The following is a 20,050-nucleotide window of genomic DNA, read 5'->3' as shown; positions in this document are numbered from 1 at the left end:
GCAAAGAAGAATTGATACCTTTGAATTATGGTATTGGCAAAGAATATTGAATATACTATGAACTACCTGAAGAATGAACAAATCTGTCTTGGAAGAAGTACAGCCAGAATGCTCCTTAGAAGCAAGGATGGCGAGACTTCGTCTCATGTACTTTGGACATGTTATCAGGAAGGACAAGTCCCTGGAGAAAGGACATCATGCCTGGTCAAGTAGAGGGTCAGCAAAAAAAGAGGAAGACCCTCAATAGCTGGCTTGACACAGTGGCTACAACAGTGGGGCTCAAACGTAGCAACAATTGTGAGGATGGCACAGGACTGGGCAGGGTTTCATTCTATTGTACATAGGGTCGCTGTGAGTCGGAACCGACTTGGTGGCACCTATTAACAACAACAGAATAGGCAGATGCAAAGAGGCCAAACTTTATTAGTGGTTTGGGGGGAAGGGAGGACAACTGACTAGGGGAAATCATTGCTTGGGAAGCAGTGAGTTTCTGTTAATGGTGATGGAAAATTTGGCAGTGGATACAGGTAATGGTTGCACAACATGTTTAATATAATCAATGTCACTGAATTGTACGTGTAAAAAAGGTGAAATTAGCAAATTTTGTGTTAAATATATTTTTAACCACAATTAAAAAAGAAAAAAAAAAAGTCTGTTCATAGAACTTAAAGCCAAGCTTGAAGGTCAAAGATAACAACACAGATTCCTCTCCCTCCTCACAAGGTCTGCCCCAAGACTTTTGCCTGCCTGAAGCACACTAAAGGTTGTGAAATTGATGGACATGCCCTGATGCAACCCACCTCAGCGTTGTCCAGCTGGAAAGCTTAAGACACTGTTACTTATTCCTGAGAAGGGCTGTCATTCATGCAAATATTTTGTTCATTCGTTCTTTCATGGACAATTGCATGGAGTTACAGAAAACACCTTCTCAACTTACAGTTTGGCAGAAACAGTAGCTTATGTTTTCTAGAGACAAAATTAGAAGCAGGCTCCCTGGGCCCATCTCTAAGTCAAAATAAAATAAACTGTCTAGGAACCACTATGCCTCCCAGTAACTGTGGTTCATGGAATAATATTGTTTAGGTCAAGGTGTCCCAGCATAAGAGAAAACGGAAGAGGGGAAATGTGTATTTGGGCACTGTGTTTCATCGAGATGGAGAGGCAAGCTGTTTTTCTCTCTTATTTTGTCCTTTTACTTAGAAAAAAAAAAAATTTCTTACAAGACCCTCATCTTCTTCCTGTAGCCATCAAAAGAGAAAAACTGAGTTGTTAGGAAGAGGGGTTATAGCATAAATTGTGTTTTATTCTATAGTATTGAAGATGAACATCTTTTCTAGGATGCCTTAAGTCTTAGCTCAACTAAGCCATTGAGGAAATATCTTTATTTTTCTATTTTTCATAGCAAAATGAACTCCCCTCTGTGAAATATGAAAATTCCATTGGCAAGCATTGAGTAAATAGCAAAAGTGTATAAGGACTAAAGAAAACAGAGTAATAAGACACTAACCCTTTGCTCCAGAATTTGAAGTCTAATGGTGGACATATTTATCCAAGTAATTTTATCACAATTAAAAGACAGGTACAAAGAGCTATGGGAACACGGAGATAAGAGTTTTTTTCTTCTTTTTTTTTTTAAGTGGGAGAATTTCTGGAAAGTTCCGTGAAGAAAGTGACATTTGGATTGGGCTTTGAAAGACAAGTAGGTTTGTGACATGTAGAGATAAAAGATGGGAAGAGAATATTCCAGACTCAGGAAACAGCATGAGCAAAGACTGGCAGACTAAAAGGTGCAGAATGTGTTTAACCTGGCAAATAGTATGCTGTACCTAAACCACAGGGTGTGCCAAGAAAGGGAGTGAGGTCCGGGGTAAGTAGTGGAAAATCATCATTGTTGTTCCTAGCTGCCATTGAGTCAGCCCCTGACTCATGGTGGCCCCGAGCACAATCGAACACAGTGCTGCCCAGTCTTGCACCATCCCCACGACCTGTTGTGGATCAGACTGTTGTGACCCATAGAGTTTTAGGGCTGTGCTGTGGAAGATCTTGAATGTCAAACTAAGATATTTTAATTTATTATATAGGTGAGTGCTTCTCCAACTCTTCCACTAATATGCCCTTAATAGTACCCATTGCTGTCAAGTCGATTCCGACTCATGGAGACCCTGTAGGACAGAGGAGAGCTGCCCCTCTAGGGTTTCCAAGGCTGTAAATCTTTATGGAAGCAGACTGCCACATCTTTGCTCTTGAGCAGCTGGTGGATTTGAGCTATGGACCTTCCTATTGGCAGCTAAGCACTTAACCACTGCGCCACCAGGGCTTCCTAGCCCTTAGTAGTAGAAGACAGTAAAAACGTGCCATTTTTTGGCCATGAAACATACTAGAAGCACAACATTTTTAAAGAGTTTTATATCTTAAAATTTCACATGGATTTTTTTCTTATATTTCGTGTGACTATTTTAACATTAAAATTTTTCCCAAAAATCTTTAAATAAAATAGATGCCCCCTAGGGATATAATTCCAGCATTAAGAAGCCTGGCTTTGGTTGATAGTGAGTCATTGAAGTTGTATGCTAAAAATGAAACAAAACAAAATTAAGCCAGCAAAATGATGAGCAACCAATTTTTCCTTCAATCCAGATATTTTTTACATCCTTATTTTCATTTCCAAGTATTCACACAGAGGCATAGCCCTGCCTTTAACTTACTTAAAAACCAAAAACCAAATGTGTTGCCATTGACTCAGCCCCCAATTCATGGCCACCCCACCTGTGGCAGAGTAGAACTGCCCCATAGGGTTTTCTTGGCTATAATCTCTACGGAAGCAGACCAACAGACCTTTTTCCTGTAGAGTCACTGGATGGGTTCCAAATGCCAGCCTTTAGGTTAGCAGCCTATCGCAAATGGCTCACACCACCCAGGATCCTTTAATTCACACAGTCAATCTTTATTTTGAGTGCGGAAGGACTTTGCAGTAAGCATAATGAGAAATAATCTAATAAACCTGCCTTTACAGGTATTACAATCTAGACAAAAGAGGTATATTTTATATGAAACTCTTTATACAAAATAAAATGGATAGAGAAATGAAAAATTAAGCATGCTGAGAAGATGGGCAAAGTAATTGAATGACCTTGGTTGGGTGGGTTTAGATGAATTTTCAAACATATTCGATGGGTGCCCCTGATGTTAAGAGCACAAACTCTTCTGGATGTCATTGAGAACCCAGTGTGACCTTTAAGCTATCAGGAGTACACATTCCTCTTTTTGGTGTGCAGTGTTTACACTATAACACAGATAACTTAAGGTTGTTTGGGTGCTTATTTATGTAGATATTCAGACATGTGAGCCCAAACAGCACCACTAAGACACATTCACAGCGCTAGTTTATTTGTGCTTTCAAGACACTTGTTTTTCTTATGAAGAACACAACTGAAATCTTCATTCTCACACAAGAGTTAGCTTTTGAAAGAAGGTTCCTTAGCTCTCTTCATGCTGAGAAAAAGCAAGAGATTCATTCCCAGACATGCCTGAAGTATAGTCCTTTTTCCGTAAACCTTTTTCATCAATGAGAGAGTAAAGAGAATATAGAGAGAGTAGAAGAAAATCAAAGAGGACTTGAAGCACTTACTGGTGAAAATCAAAGACTACAGTCTTCAGTCAGGATTACACCTCAACATAAAGAAAACAAAAATCCTCACAACTGCACCAATAAGCAACATCATGATAAACAGAAGATTGAAGTTGTCAAGGATTTCATTTTACTTGGATCCACAATCAACACCCATGGAAGCAGCAGTCAAGAAGTCAAATGATGTATGGCATTGGGAAAATCTGCTCCAAAAGACCTCTTCAAAGTGCCAAGATGTCACTTTCAGGACTAAGGTACACCTGACCCAGACCATGGTGTTTTCGCTCGCGTCATATGCATGTAAAAGCTGGATGATGAATAAGGAAGACCAAAGACTTGATGCCTTTGAATTATGGTGTTAGCAAAGAATATTGAATATACCATGGACTGCCAGAAGAACAAACAGGTCTGTCTTGGAAAAGTACAGCCAGAATGCTCCTTAGAAGCGAGGTTGGTTAGACTTCATCTAACATACTCTGGATGTGTTATCAGGAGGGACCAGTCCCTAAGAAGGACATCATGCTTAGTAAAGTAAAGGATCAGTGAAAAAGAGGAAGATCCTCAATAAGATGGATTGACCCAGTGGCTGCATCAATGAACTCAGACATAGCAACGATTGTGAGGATGGTGTAGGACCCTGCAGTGTTTTGTTCTGTTGTGCACAGGGTTGTGTTGAGTTGGAACCAACTTGACAGCACCTAACAATAGCAACAAGAACAGATTTCCGAGCCAGCTCTAAGTTTGAATGTCTGCTTACTAGCTATTGGGTATTGGGCAAGTCACTTTACCTCTCTAGTCCTAGCTTATCTGTACAGTGGAAATAATATCTCAGATTACATAAAACAAAGGAATATGTCTGGTACATGGAGGGTACTCAGTAAATATTAATTTACTTTTCCCCTGCCCTGTCCCTTCTGCTAAAATTTCACAGCCATCAAATTTAGTCATCAAGTCATTTAATATTTAATAAATAAATATTGAATGAGCACCTAATATGAGCCAAGCCCTTTGTTAGGTAGTGGGCTTATGACTGCAAACAAGACAGGTGAACTGATTCCAGGAGCCCTGGAGTTTATGAGCAATGCATTTATGTCATTCCATAGTCAGCAATACTGAATTCACATAGCTGTCCACTAGTGATTTTGACCAAAGAGTTTGCATTTAATGTATTTAATGGAGGCTTTTTTGGCACCACTTTTGAATAGTGAACTAGTTTCAGGTAAACCAAGTCAGAAGGTTTAGAGACTACACACTCCAGTGGGTTACAAGTTCACATTAAATACTTAGAACCAGAACCTGTCAGGGTGTTATTTTACTTACTGTGACCACAAATCATAGTTAGAAAAAGGCATGTGGCATTTGTCATCTTAAGCAGGCAATTTATGAAACTAGTTATTCTGTGTCTTAAAAAAAAAAAATTTTTTTTTTTTTTTTTTGTGTGTCTTAGGATCCATGTAAGTGAGTTTTTTAAAACTATGTCCTTGTTTCCATTTTGGAGTTGTTTTAAAACTAATGCTGGGCTAGATTCTGACATTTCCACAATTATAATCAAATATTTCTATGTATCTGTACCTCTCTGTTCTCGATATTGGGAAAATGTTCTCTTCTTTAAGAGAAGCCATATCCATATAAAAAATAAGTATTTGAGTACATTTTCTTAAAGATTTATTTTGTTATTACTTTAAGTATTACTTTAAAATTATTTTTACAATGCAATTAAATAATTCATTTACCTAGATTTAGTACATATCCAACTTTCCTATTATAAAAAAGCATTATGAGCATAAATGGAGTAGCAAATTTTTCGTTTTAAAGAGAAAAATATTTAGAATATCTAATTTCAAGAAAGTAAAATTGTTCCAGAACCCTGTGCTCTTTAAAATCAATCATTAGGAGACTCAATTGATGATCTATAGAAGATAATGAGAGCAGAGTTATTTGCAGGATATTTAAAATAAAAACTCTGCATCACCTGTTCTAAGATACAAATTAGTACACCACTTTTGAATAGTGAGTAGGTTTCAGGTAAACCAAGTCAGGCTGTGATAACCAGGGAAGGGGTGACCTCCTTCTTAGAGTAAAGCAACCTGGAAGGCACTAAAAAGGTGATTATGTTCTCTTCTCTCACTGTGATAATGTAGATGAGATCAGCCACTTTACCAAGGGCTCTTTTGGTTCTTGTTTTGTATTATCATTAGAAGATTGCTCCAGCCTCCAGGGTTAACTTCATGGCTCTTCTTGTTTCCATTTCAGGAATTACCATGGTTGACACCGAGATGCCATTTTGGCCCACCAACTTTGGAATCAGCTCCATGGATCTCTCTGTAATGGATGATCACTCTCACTCCTTTGACATCAAGCCCTTCACCACTGTTGATTTCTCCAGCATTTCTACTCCACACTATGAAGACATTCCCTTCACGAGAGCTGACCCAGTGATGACTGACTATAAGTATGACCTGAAGCTCCAAGACTACCAAAGTATGTTTATTTTCACTTTTCAGATTACTAAAACTGGAATTGCACAAATCCCTCAATAACTCTGGAATAAATACTCTAGAGCTAGAACTCCATACCTAAGGCATTTACCATTCATTTATTTATCCATCTATCCATGAAACATTAGATGTTTACTCTATACCAAAAAGGAAGGTGGTGTATAAATGTCCCAGATCATTCTTTCCCTTTTTCCCTCCCTCCCTTCCTTTCTTTTATCATTCCTCACTAGGAGTATTTTCTAGCATAATTACATTGCCAGTTGTATCCCAGGCTAAGAACCCATCATCTATACTTTGAATTATTTTGGCCACTTATAATTTAGTAAGTAACAAGTCCAGGTTACTTTATATAATTTATCGTAACTAAATTGCTATCACTGTAGTCCGTTTGTCCTAATTCTGCAGTTTGAGAAGCTTACATTGAAACCTGTTTTTCAATACAAATTTAAATTTTGTCATTATAGGCTATAGATAAATCTCCATTCCATTAACTAAATTCACATCAAAGCAGCAGACTCAAGAAAAACCAAAACTGTACTTTTCAAGATAAAATTTATTTCTGTGATGCTGTTTCCTTGATTTTTATCTCTTTGTGTGCTGATTGCTAGTTTTCCAAAGCCACCACTATGTAACTGGCAACCCTTGCTTGACAATAAGAACTTCCCGTATTTCTAGTTTTTTTTTTTTGGAAGATAAATAATATACTTGGTTATATTTATCTGTGAGGTTTTCAGTTAGAACCTAATATGGAAATTTAATAGGACTGATCCTAACCAGTAGAAAAGTAGTACTTGCTTTCCATAGGTTCTCACACTCTTTATCAAAGATCATTTTACAAACTACTCCTTCTGACTCAACACTCAGGATAACCTGACCTCTTAACTTTTCATAGCCCTTCAAGCTGGCACACCATTACCTTTACACAGCAAAGGTGTCTCTGTGGCAAGAGTGGTTTAAAGACCCCTTTAAAATACAGTATTTAAATAAAAATATGTGATTTAATATTTGTGATGAATGCCAAATATGGTACATCACAGCAAAATAAGCTTAATTGTCTCAAGCACTATACGTTGTCTCTTTGAGCTTTGGTATGACAGGGTACTGAAGGGTTATAGAACCACAGACTTACTTCCCCTCCCGATTTTATTTTTGCAGGTGAGGCTCAGAGATGTTGTGACTTGCCTGTGATTACAAAGCCTACTCTTTCCTGACTTAACTCTAGTGTTTCTTCACTTTTCCATAGTGCTTCTACATTTAAATAATAAAAATATGCCAGTGAGGTGCACTATGGTGACCTGCCCTACAGTCTTTCCTGCATTGTTTTTCATGTGATAACTATCTGCTCACATGTTGCTATGCACAGGTGCAATCAAAGTGGAGCCTGCCTCCCCACCTTATTATTCTGAAAAGACCCAGCTCTACAATAAGCCTCATGAAGAGTCTTCCAACTCCCTCATGGCAATTGAATGCCGTGTCTGTGGAGATAAAGCTTCCGGGTTCCACTATGGAGTTCATGCTTGTGAAGGATGCAAGGTAAAAAAAAAAAAAGAAAAGAAATTATTTCTCCAAAGAATTTGCCGAGAATTTATCTGTTATTTCATTTCCTGTTGCAAACACAGTATAAGAAATTAAGATAAGATCATCAAACTGTTTTGGTTTTCTGGCAGAACTCATTCTTCAAATGATAGAATGTTTGGAAACCTAAGAAAACTGATAGAAGCAGGGCTGCTTTGCCCTGTTCCTCTTTCCCCAAAGTGGCCCTTTGGGACACTGATCTAATTCAACCCTTGTGTCTTGCAGATTAAAAAAAAAAAGTCACTTGTCCAAGGTGTCACTGCAAAACAGTGATAGGCTGCCACCAAAAAATATATTTCATAAATCCTCTAGTGCTTTTTTCACTGTGTCCTTATGCCATGTAACATTTTGTGTATGTAAGACTCAACAGATTTTATATATATAGATACAGATACACACATATATATGTGTGTGTGTGTGTGTGTGTATGTCTATGTTTGTCCTATCTATCTATCCATCTATCTATATGCAGTCCTGTAAGATTGAGTAAGAAACCCTGATGGCACAATGGTTAAGCTCTCAGCTGCTAACTGAAAGATTGGCAGTTCAAATTCAGACAGGGATCTACAGAAGGAAGACCTAGCAGTCTGCTCCTGTAAAGATTACAGCTAAGTAATCTTTCGGGGCAGTTCAACTCTGTCACGTGAGATCACAATGAGTAACAGTTAACTCAATGGCACTGAAGAACAACATAAGATTGAAGTCACTTTAAAAAAAAAGTTGCTCTTGTGTCAATCCCAACTCACAGTAACCTCATGTGTGTTAGAGTTGTGCTCCATAAGGTTTTCAATGGCTGATTTTTTAGAAGTAGATCACCAGGCTTTCCACCTTCTTTCCAAGACACCTCTGGGTGGGCTTAGCATCCAACCTTTTGGTTAGCAACAAGAGTGGTAAACATTTGCACTAGCCAGGGACTCCATGACCACGTTACAGATGTAGAAATGATGGATTAGAGAGACTTTCCTATGGCCATCCATTATAAGTGACAGATTTAGGACTAGAACATATATCTCATAGGCTCCTACACTACTGCTCTAAGTTTTCTTATTCTAGCATCAGTTGGAACCATGTATTATGGACAGGCAAAGAAATAGAACTCTTTTGGAAAGGAGATACTGTTTGTCCTCACCCCCATTCTTTGTAAAAATGGGTATTTTGGAAAGTTCAGATATTTAGTAATATTCTATGCTATTACCAAGAAAAGTGCTAATCCACTCACATTTTAATATGCAATCTTTTAAGACAGTTCATTGTAATATACTCAGTGAATAAAATAGTCAATTTACTATATAGTCCAGGGCATAGAATAAATTTTTCATAAATATTTACCTTATAAAATGGGCTTTTCATTCAGAATAAAAAAATTAATTTTTTTTTTTTTAAGGATACAGAATAGCAGTTAGGTAGGACTTAGGACATCTGGGTTCCTTACTTCAGCTTTCTCACTGTCTAGCTGTATGATAGATCATAAAAGGAAACTAGTATGGACTGAATTCCTACTGTGGACCAGGAATTACACAACATACTTTTGCATGTATCATTACTTAACCACATTTGGCCCAAGTTTCCTTATCTAGAGAATGATAGAGTTGAAGTAGATGATCTCTAAAGTTACCTTCAATTCAAACAGGTTATTACTGTAAAGGCAACCTCATAGAGTGGAAAGAGACAGACTAGTAGTCCGCAGTGCCTCCACGAGCCAATCACATAAATGCTGCTTTAGCCCTCAAGCACCTCATGTGTGAAATGACCTGGTAAGATTAGTCATCTCGAATGTCTATTATTTCAGGATGACTTCTTGAAATACTTCTGATGAAAGATGCTTTCATTTAAAACCATAAAGCCCATTCACTCTGTGATTACAATCAAATTATCTGTGATCTTGTAAGAAATCATTACCTACAGTCAGTTATATAGATCTCAGTGAATAGTAAGGACATGTCATTTTATTGAGTGAGATTTATATAATTTTTGAGTGCATGAACTGCTGCTAGAATCTGAGCAGTTTTTAATATGAAGAAATTGTCTTGATAATTTACATTAACAAATAAATTCAGGTGGTATGATTGGTTAAAAGTTTCCACAATAAGTTCTTGTTTCTTATGGACTAGTAAAGCACTTAGAAAACCTTTAAGCATATAGTTCCACCATGATTCTATTAGTACAAATTTGTAAGGTGTTAACATTACTGAGAATGGTTGACAACTTTAAAAACATTGTCAGGGGTTGGTTATAGGGATACAAGATAAATTCAGAGGGAGTTAAATTTTAAAAGATAGAAACACGCAAAGAAGTAAAGAAACAAAAAGAAAAGGGAAGAGAAAAATTCAAATGCCTTCAAGTTAGGAGCAGAAAGGGTAGAAGGCAGAGATGGAGAATAAACACTTGAAACTTGAAAAATACAGGGGAATCCTTAACCTACATTGGATAAGAAAAAAAAAATTGAAGAAAACTAAAACTATTGTACACTAACTTGTAGTAACTTGCAAACCATCCCAAATATAGATTATAGAATTCCTAGACTAAAATGCACAGAAAGCTGATGCTAACCTTAGAAGGGAAAGGAGATATCTACACATTTTAAAGACAAGAATAAGAAAATTTTTAGTGGAACAATATAATTTAGATTCTCCAATTATAATCCAGCAGTTTCAAAGTGTGGTCCAGGCCCTTTCATAGCATCCGTGAGGTTGAAACTGTTTTCATAATAATGCTTAGTTGTTATTTACCATTTTCACTCATTATCTCACAAGTGTAGGTAGACTGTTCCAGAAGGTACGTGATGTGCAGTGATAACACAGCTCTCATGGCTAATGGAATGTTTGCTTATGAAACATAATTTCTCAGTTTTAATTTCTAATCTGATACGTATCAGTAGATGTAACCCACATAAACAAAAGTTACTCTGAAATGATAGACTTTAGAGATGAATAATCTTACCAAGTCTAACCTTACCAAATCATTGGTAATCCTACCAATCTCAGAGGGTTTTTTAAGAAAATAAAAGGGTCCCAAGACCAAAAAATTTGAAAATCACTCTTATAAGGTATTGAGAATGGAAAAATACCAATACTCGCTCTTTGCTATTTTGGAACTAAATAAAATGACTGCCACACTCTGCATACAGCTCAGTTAGACCAGTGACTTTTAGTGATCAAAGGTATCTCTTTAGCTCATCACCAATACTCAATGAAAAGCCAGGAAAGTGAAACGAACAAATGAGTTTGACTCCCCTGTACATATTTTCTGACAGTGTAACATTTGCCATTTCAGTAGAATGTGAAGTATACCCATAATTAAAATGTAGTTGTCCATGAGCTGCAGATGGATTTATGGATTGAGAAGAATAGTTATATGACTTAAGATAACTATCAGTATGTCTTCTTAAATGATTTTACAGTGTCAATGGAATAGGTTTATATTTGTAATACTTGCCCAGAGTCAATCAAACAGATGAGGATAAAAACATTGGCTTTAGGTTAAAGTGAGATAGTGACAGATACTTGGGCGTGTTAGTATTGCAGACTTCTATACCTTAATGCTTGCAGAGCTATCATTTGTTGTCTGCAAATTGTACACATATTTTTTCTTTGGTAGGTTTCATCATATTTTTGTATCTTTAATGAGAGATCATTTCAGATCTGTAGACTTACATAAAAGTGTACTTAAATACAATCTACCGTACAATACCATGTTACCTACTTTTGTATTCCTACGTAGGACCCTACCTTAGGAAGAGTTTTTAGTCTGTTCCCACCTGCCAGTGGTACCTCATTGATTCAGCCTTTATGGGTTGTAGCATTTTGGGGGAAAACTGAATTCGGGCCCAACACAGGGTCTTTACTCTTATTGTAAAATTAATAACACCATTCTTAGGTTCCATCGCACCTGAATTTTTGTTAAAACTGAAGATTTAAAGGAAAGGTTGGAAAAAAAATTAAAAAAAAAAAAGAAGCATTACCTTCTTACGGAAGAATGTGAAGACCTTAGAGTTAATATATTCACAAAACAGTTTTCTGAAATGGTGACTGATCATCTTCATTACAGCAATTCACAAAGTTCGTGATAACCAGAAGAGTAAGTTGTTGAAATTGTACATTGTTTTATGGACTCTGAAATAATAGAAGAGTGTTGACAAAGAGCGTTTCTTTATCATTAAGATAAAGAAACTTTGGAGAAGCCTGCTTCATTCTTCAAATCAATAAATAATCTTACAGAAAACACTCAGTAATATTATCTTTACATCTTCCTCTCCAGATTTCTTGAGTCAAATGACAAGAAAATAATTGTTTATACTGAACATAGTGTAAAAAAAAAAGGATGTAAAAAGAGGTTCCAATGTGCTTGGGTCTGTATATATTCATTTTAAAATTTTATATGTGGTACATAAATGATATTCATAATGATTATTCTTTAACAATGAAAGACCCTGGATTATCAAAAAAAAAAAAATGTGATACAGTTTTGAAAGATGTCATATGAGTCCAACCAAAAATCTGCATTGAAGGGTTTAAACTTAAATAACGTGATTTTCTTATTTTCAACCACCAATACCAATTTTAAAAAGTGAATATCAGAAAAATCAGCCAACAAATCCCACAAAATATGTATGATCACAATGGCAAAAATGAAAACAAAATTTCTCACCAACAGTTCTGAGAACAGTTCTGTACATTATCCTTCTATTGACGAGTGAAGAAAAATAATTTTTAGTATTCAAAGTGTCCTCAGAACCCTTTGAGAATTAAAAGAAGCTTCAACTTTCAGCATATCCTACATAGAACGTATTTTTGGAGACATTGCTGATCTTGCAAGAGGTAGGGAAACTCTCTAAGACAACAATAACGGCAAAAACAAAACAAACAAGAAACTAGCTCCTGAGCAGTGAGCTGCAGGAAGACTTTGAGAGATAGGGTGTCTCCCCATGATCAGTGCTCATGGAAGTACTGAGGAGCAATATTGCCCCAAAGGTAGAAGCCTATAGAAGTATTAAGAGTCATAACTGAGAAGGAACTGAGTTTGGGGCTTCTTAATTGAGCTAGGAGTCTCAAGGGGGTCTAAGATAGTAGTAAGTTACTTGTGGCTCTGGCTTTCAGCAGAATCAGATACAGATTCTCTTTGGAGGAAAGAATTCATGATTTAGACCCTGTAGGAGTCCCACAGTTTAAGATCAAGCAAAAAAGCTCAAAATAAAATATCAGCAAGCATGTAAGAAGGCAAGCTACCTTGAATGACACTCATTAGAAACAAAACACGTTTACACTCCCCCACACCTACCCAAGGAAAGCAGATATTGGGATTGCCTGGTACAGAAAATAAAACAATTACATATGAAGTGTTCAGAGAAAGAGGGGGCAAGTCACAACAATGAACAAACAATAATAGAGTATTGGGAAAGACAGGCAGATTTGAAAACAAACCAAGTAAAACTTCTTAAAGTAAAAAATATAATTATTGAAATAAAAAAATCAATGGAAAGGTTAAACAGAATACTAGATACAACAGAAGGAAAGATTACCAAACTGAAAGATAAATGCAAAGAAATTACACAGAGTGAGACCATCAGTGTCTCAAAGATTATGTCCAATCCAGGATCTGCTGGAATTTGAAGCCTCTTTAAATTCTCAAAGGGTTCATAGTGCTTTTGAATATTAAAAAGGCTTGTCAGCTTCACTGACCAATAGAAATGTACAGAACCTTTTTTTTTTTTTTTTTGGTGAGAAATGTTTGTTTTTACTTTCGCCATCATAATTGTATATGTTTTGTGATCTTATTTGGCTGCTGCACTGATTTTTACTTTTGTAGTCAATATTAATGGGTAACTAGTGGCAAGAAGGTGGAAAATACAAAAGAGAAATTCAGAAGTATGAAGGCTAGAATAAAAAGATCTGACACATATCTAATCCAAGTCCCAGAACTGATAAACAAGTGAAGCCATGATGCAGGAAACAACGTGTCCAAGAAGATAAGTGAAAAGAAATACATGCCTAGATACATTGCAGTAAAACTGAAGAATATTAAAGACAATCTTTAAAAGCAGTCAAAGAGAAAAGAGATCACCTTCAAAGTCAGTTGACAACAAATTTCTTAACAGCAACAATGGAAGACCAAAGATAGTGGAATTCAAAGTGTTAAGAGAAAATAATTGAGTACTCTGTAAAATTATCTTTCAAAAATGAAGGTTAAATGATTATGTTTACAGGTTAAAAAAAAAAAAACTGAAAGAATTTACACCAAAAATTTTGCCAAAGAAACTTCTGAAGAATGTACTTCAGAAAGAAGAAAAATTATTCCAAAAGAACAGTCTGAGATGTTAGACTGAATGTGAGCAAATAAAATTTTATATAAATTGTCTATAAGTCTAAAATAAATTGCCTAATAACATAATGTCTAATCCTATGGTTAAAATAAAAGATCATGAAGAAAATACTATATGATAATAGCATGTAAGTCAAGAAGGAGAATAATTTGTGTTAAAGAGTTTAAGATGCTTGGGGAAGGGAGTGAAGATAGTTTTAACCTTATCTTTTTATTAAGATAACTGTGTGTGTGTGTGTTTGTGTATGTTAACTTCAAGGGCAGTAAACCGTAGAGTGGAGATGGCATTTGCAAAACTTAAAACAGATAACAGATTATATTAGTCTCTAGAATACATAATGAATTTTTAAAAATCAATTTTAAGGAAAAGAGTCCATTAGAAAAATGGAAAATGAAAAACCAGGAAAATACAAATTAAGATCATATTTAGAATCTATTTTACACATACTAGATTGTCAAAAATTAAGAAGTCTTGACAACACTAAGTGTTGGAGAGGACGTGGATCAGTAGGGACTTTCGTAAACTGCTAGTGGGAGTTTAAATTGGTATAACCACTTTGGAAAACAATTTGGCATTATCTTGTAAAATTTAATATTCACATTGCACAACCCAGAAACTCCCCTCCCAGGTAAATCTTATATGTGTACTTCATAAAATATTCACAAGAATATTTGTAGAAGTACAATTCATAATAGCAAAATATTGGAAATAATTCAAATAGCCATCAACATGAAAATAGATCAATAAATTATAGTATGGTCATATAATACAATATTATGTAATACAGAAAATGAATGAATCATAAAACCAAAAAAAAAAAGTCAGTGCCATCGAGTTGATTCCTACTCGTAGCGACCCTATAGAACAGAGTAGAACTGCCCCATAGAGTTTCCAAGGAGCACCTGGCAGATTTGAACTTCCAACCCTTTGGTTAGCAGCCGTAGCACTTAACCACTATGCCACCAGGGTTTCTGAATGAATCATAGCTTCTCCAAAAAAGAAGATGAATTTTAAAAACCTAATACTAAATTTTAAAAAATGAAAGTCACATATACCATATAAGGTGTGACCTAAGAAAGCCCCCAAGAAGCAAAACTAAACAATGTATTACTTAGTTATACTTACTTAGGTGATTAAAAGTATACTTTCTTAAAAGGCAAGGAAATGGTGAATACAAAATTGAGAATAATGATTACTTTGCCAAGGGGAATTGATCAGGAAACAGGAGCTGGATAAGAGAAGAATTCAATACAAGTTTCTGGTCATGTTTTTAGGTCTTGGGCTGGACAAGTGGGTTCATGTGTGATTATTATCTTATTGTACTCTATAATTACATATATTTTTTCTTTGTAACTAATATCACATTTAAAAAGATAACAACAAAAATTAAGGAAAAAGAGTATGCCAATGACCTTGTAATGTCTCAATCACAGTTTAGAATCACAAAATATCAGAGATGCAAGTATGTCCTCATTTTATAGATGGAAAAGGTGAGACCCAGAAAGGAAGTTGACTCACACACATCCATTCAACAGATTTTAACAGAGCACTATTGTAGGGGTTTGGGTTACATCCAGGGGCATAAGAGACAATCCTTTCCTCCCAAGGAGCTCGCAATTCTAATTGAGCAATGGGGAAGGGACAGAAAATAAATAAATTTAATAAACAAATTATGTGATATCTTAGAAAGTGATAAGTGCCATTGGAAAGTGCTACAGGCCACCAGCAGGTATTAGAGCAGGTAAGTCTCATTGAGAAGGTGAGATTTGAGCAGAACTTGAGGGCGATGAGGAAAATAAACCAAAACCAGACCCGTTGCCGTGGAATCGATTCTGACTCATAGGCAAGTATATATTTAGAGAAAGAGCTTTCCAAGTGAGAGAAAGAAAGGAGTCAAGGATGACTTTGAGGATTTTTGGCTGGAGGAACTGGGAAGGTGGAGTTGCATCAGTGAGATGGAGAGCGCTACAAATAAAATAGGTCTGCAGGTGAAACTCAGGAGTTCAGTTTGGGACATGGTGGATTGGAGATGGCTATTAGATATCCAAGTAGAGCTGTCAAGTAAGCAAGAAAACATGCTCATTTAGAGTTTAGGATAGACATCTGGAGAAAGTCAAAATGTATGTCAATGGCAGAACTGATCCCCCTTCGGTGCTTTTCGTACCAAACACAGCCAGATAAATTTGAAAGAATTAAGAATTGAGTTTCATGAAGATGAATACATACAAATGAGTAGGAATACTATCAACAACAACAAAAAGAGGGAGTTAGAAGACATTTCTGATGGTAAATTTTTCTCCAGTTCTTTGCAAAAGATACAAGTAAAACAGAATTCTGTTAGCCTCAAATTGACATATTTGCCATTTTGTGATAGCAGTAGATTTCCTATGGACTCATATATTATTTCTCATGTTATTTCCTACTATCTTTGTCTGTAGGCTACAGCGGTTATGGGGCACTTTTTCAGTTGCACAAATAAATGGAATAAATTCTGCAGGAAATTAGGCAATGTAGAGAATTCCAAACAATTATCCACATGTGGATTTTTATTGGCCCTGATCATGGTTTAGAATGAAATGATTATAACTTTGCCAAACTGCTTAGCACAATTGTAAAGGCTGGAGCAGGCCATTGGAACGATTTGCAGAGGCTGAACTGATTACATGGTGCTTTATTTGCATGACATTAAATCCAGAGCACTTCTTAGAGCCTGCTGAAAACCCAGTGTAGAGCCAAGACACATTGAATGACATCAGTTGGATGTGGTCAGTGTCCAAAGGACACTGGAGTTCCTCTAATTCTTTATCTTATGTCAAAAGAAAATTGAGTTTCAGAAAGGTAAAGTGACTTGTTTAAAATCACCAGTGACAGAACTGTGTCAGGAACCTCGTTGTCCCTAGGCCAATGCTTCTTTAGCCGCATGTTGGTATGTGTGTCACAGACATTTAAGATTTGCTTCTTTTGTTTCATATTCCTTTGCAGGGTTTCTTCCGGAGGACAATCAGATTGAAGCTTATTTATGATAGATGTGACCTTAACTGTCGGATCCACAAAAAAAGTAGAAATAAATGTCAGTACTGTCGATTTCAGAAATGTCTTGCTGTGGGGATGTCTCATAATGGTAAGTGAACACTTACCACCATATACTTCACTATTCTCATTACAGCTGCCAGGTCAGTGGATACTAGGGCCAGTGTTGAAAATGTGTATACTTTTCCCTGCCGAATTTCAGAATATTGCATGCCAGTAAGACATTTCTCATGTAAGGAAGTATTTTTAAACTTTCAGTGCAGAATCCTCTCTGTTTCAACATCTGCCATGAGGAGAGAAGACACTAAAAAATCTCAGTGGTTAAGGAAACACTGGCACGTTTTAAAACAGGTGTCATGATAATTGTGACTGATTTTTTTTATGTTGCTTTAATAGCATTAAAAACAGAACTGCATGTTTCTCATGTGTTTCAGTAGTTTCTTTCTACTTTAAATATAATGAAACCCTGCAGTGGAACTTTAAATGGCATAGTAGAATTTAAATTTATTTACTGGATTCCCTGGGTGATATAAACGGTTAAGGCACTTGGTTGCTAACCAAAAAGTTGGCGCTTGCAGTCCGCTCAGAGGTGCCTCGGGAGAAAGTCCTGCTGACCTACTTGCAGAAAATCAGCCATTGAAAACTGTTGAGTACAGTTCTGCTTTGACACACGTGGACTTAGCATGAGTCAGAACTGACCTAAGGGCAAGTAGTTTAATTTTTTTTGTGGTTTTTGTTTTGTTTTCATTTGGTTTGGGGGGGGGCAGTTCTTTGGTGGTTGTTGGTCTTTTCTGTTGATTTCTGGATTTTTTTTTTTTTTTTTACTATGTAAACATGAGCATAAAGACTTATGAAAGGGATATAGCAAATATTTTAAAAGTTCCACAAAACCATAGCTTTAATGCCCATAGAAACAGGAGAGAATAAAACTTTCTACTTTTTAAACCTGTGTCTAAAATCAAGTTTATGACTTTGGGTACCTACTTAAGGGAAATAATGTGAAGACCTGAGGAGATCCATGTGTTTTATGAACTGTAGAACTAACTCAGTAAAATCATGGAAGATAGGCCAATTTGAAGAAAAAAATCTTCACCACCATTTGGTTCTAATTGGTTGACTGGCTCACAGAACAAATTTTAGATGTAACTTGAGTATATTACATTATATTTGTCAAGTATTAGCTTTTCAAAAATCATTGTGGGCTCGAGCAAATATAAAATGGCAACGTGATTGAATTAAATCCAGTGTTTCATTATGTTTTATATCTTTTTTTTTTCTTTGCCTCACTCCTTTCAAAACTGATCTGGTAAAAAGATAATCTTTGAAGTCAATCTTCGTCTATAAGGACCGTGAAGCATCTGAAAATTAAATTTTTCTTCCATCATGCAGATGTTTGGTTTTATATGATGGAAACCATCAAGACACTTGGGGATTGCTAATTGAGTAATGCCCCACCCCTTAAAAATAGTTTACCAAATGATGTTTGTATCACTAACATTTCTTTAAGGGCAAGGAAATGATAAATACAAAAGTGAGAATAATAATACCATTGCTGAGGGAGGTTGGCCTGGGACAGGAACTGGAAAAGGGAAGAATTCGTAAGTAAGTGCAAGTTGCTGGTCAGCTTCTCTAAAGCAAGAATGTATTTTGAATAAAGCTATCGATGATACTAAATGGGGTAGAAATTTGGTCCAGCTTTCCTCAACAATTGCCTATATCTGCTGTGTAACCGTATACAACTGCAGTTGTTGATTGTGCAATAATTTGCTTGTTTCATTCCATCCACTTCATATTTATTATTTTAGACCTCATAATACATAAGGCTACGTTTTAAGCCAAGGGTTATGTTTCAGGTGATCCAATCAAGTTGTAATAAACTTATTTCATCTTTATGAAGAAATTATTGACTTTAAGGTCATTGTCATAAAGATAGCCTAGGAAAACATGCCAATTCTGCTCTTAATGCTATTTATCTTTTGCCTATTAAAAAAAAGTGTCACTTTATACATTTATATGAAACGTGTAGCCTAATGCTTACAGGCAAACACTGTTTGAAGCCCAAACTATGTAGTATAGACAGTATAATTTTCTCCTCCCAGAAAAGTCAAAGGAAGTTATCATAAACTTGGTAATAGGTCATCTTCTGACTTCATATAACAATTAACTTTATTTAGAGAGAGGAGCAGTCTTGATAGGGAGTCTTCAGTAAGTTATTTGCAAAGGCAAGAAAAAATCAGAATTAAATGTTATAACATTAAAGTCTTACACAGCTCAACACAAAGAAAATCCCCTCAGATTTTTTTTAATCAAAATCCATTTGCTGCACAGAAAGGGAAACATCTATATGATCTATTCACAAGAAAGAAAGCTCAACAACTGGCTTTCAGTTAGCTTTGCCTGTTACCCTGATGAAGGAAACTTTTCCAAACACAAAGTTCTGTAGGAGATTGTAATAACTATTTACAATTCATCGCTTTGGCCATTGTGAGGCCAGCAGTAGTAAGGTTTCTGCTTATGTAGAATGCCTTTTTACTAATATTTTATGTGAATGGATCTCAGTGCAGCTGCCACCAAGTTAGCAAAAGAAGCTTCTAGTGGCATACCAAATTCAACACCTAGCTGCTTTCAGTGTGCATAAGAAGAAACAAAAATCCCTCAAAGTCAGTGTATTACATTCTGTGTTACTTTTATTTCTGCTCTTTGGTCCCTGTTTAGTCTGTTCAATCCATTTAGCTTTCCTTGTAGCCCCCCACTTGCAACTTTGAAGGAGGTTTCTGAACTGACTTTCAAGGCATGATAATAGCACCCTGGGTAATATTGTTTGAAAATCGTGTAATCAATTATCTGATTGAATCTCTAATTTTGTGATTCTGTATCAATCAAACAACCTAACTTACTGAATTTTCTACTTTTCAACCAGCTATCCTGTATCTTACAGACAACGCCACACTCTTCCCAAATCTAGACATCTGGCATCCAGCAGGCAACTGACTTATGTAT

At 36.0% G+C, this 20,050-nt stretch overlaps 1 protein-coding gene across 6 annotated transcripts in view; it reads left to right on the top strand.

Annotated features, from left to right (window-relative positions):
- Nucleotides 1–20,050, top strand: part of PPARG (peroxisome proliferator activated receptor gamma) — a 153,024-nt gene that overhangs the window by 95,448 nt on the left and 37,526 nt on the right. For 5 of the 6 annotated variants that reach the window (XM_023547899.2, XM_023547898.2, XM_023547897.2 and 2 more), the window contains 3 exons: nucleotides 5,882–6,109; nucleotides 7,490–7,659; nucleotides 17,003–17,141. In XM_023547899.2, the coding sequence (XP_023403667.1) occupies nucleotides 5,890–6,109; nucleotides 7,490–7,659; nucleotides 17,003–17,141 (529 nt within the window). In that variant the 5' untranslated portion in view covers nucleotides 5,882–5,889. Of the gene's footprint in view, nucleotides 1–1,675; nucleotides 1,700–5,881; nucleotides 6,110–7,489; nucleotides 7,660–17,002; nucleotides 17,142–20,050 lie in introns of those variants that run through there. The other variant, XM_023547900.2, reaches the window with a different exon arrangement.

Source organism: Loxodonta africana, chromosome 22, assembly GCF_030014295.1.
Source record: "Loxodonta africana isolate mLoxAfr1 chromosome 22, mLoxAfr1.hap2, whole genome shotgun sequence".
Lineage (NCBI taxonomy): Eukaryota > Metazoa > Chordata > Mammalia > Proboscidea > Elephantidae > Loxodonta > Loxodonta africana.
The sequence above is the reverse complement of the archived record's forward strand: the minus strand, read 5'-3'. Positions and strand labels throughout refer to the sequence as shown.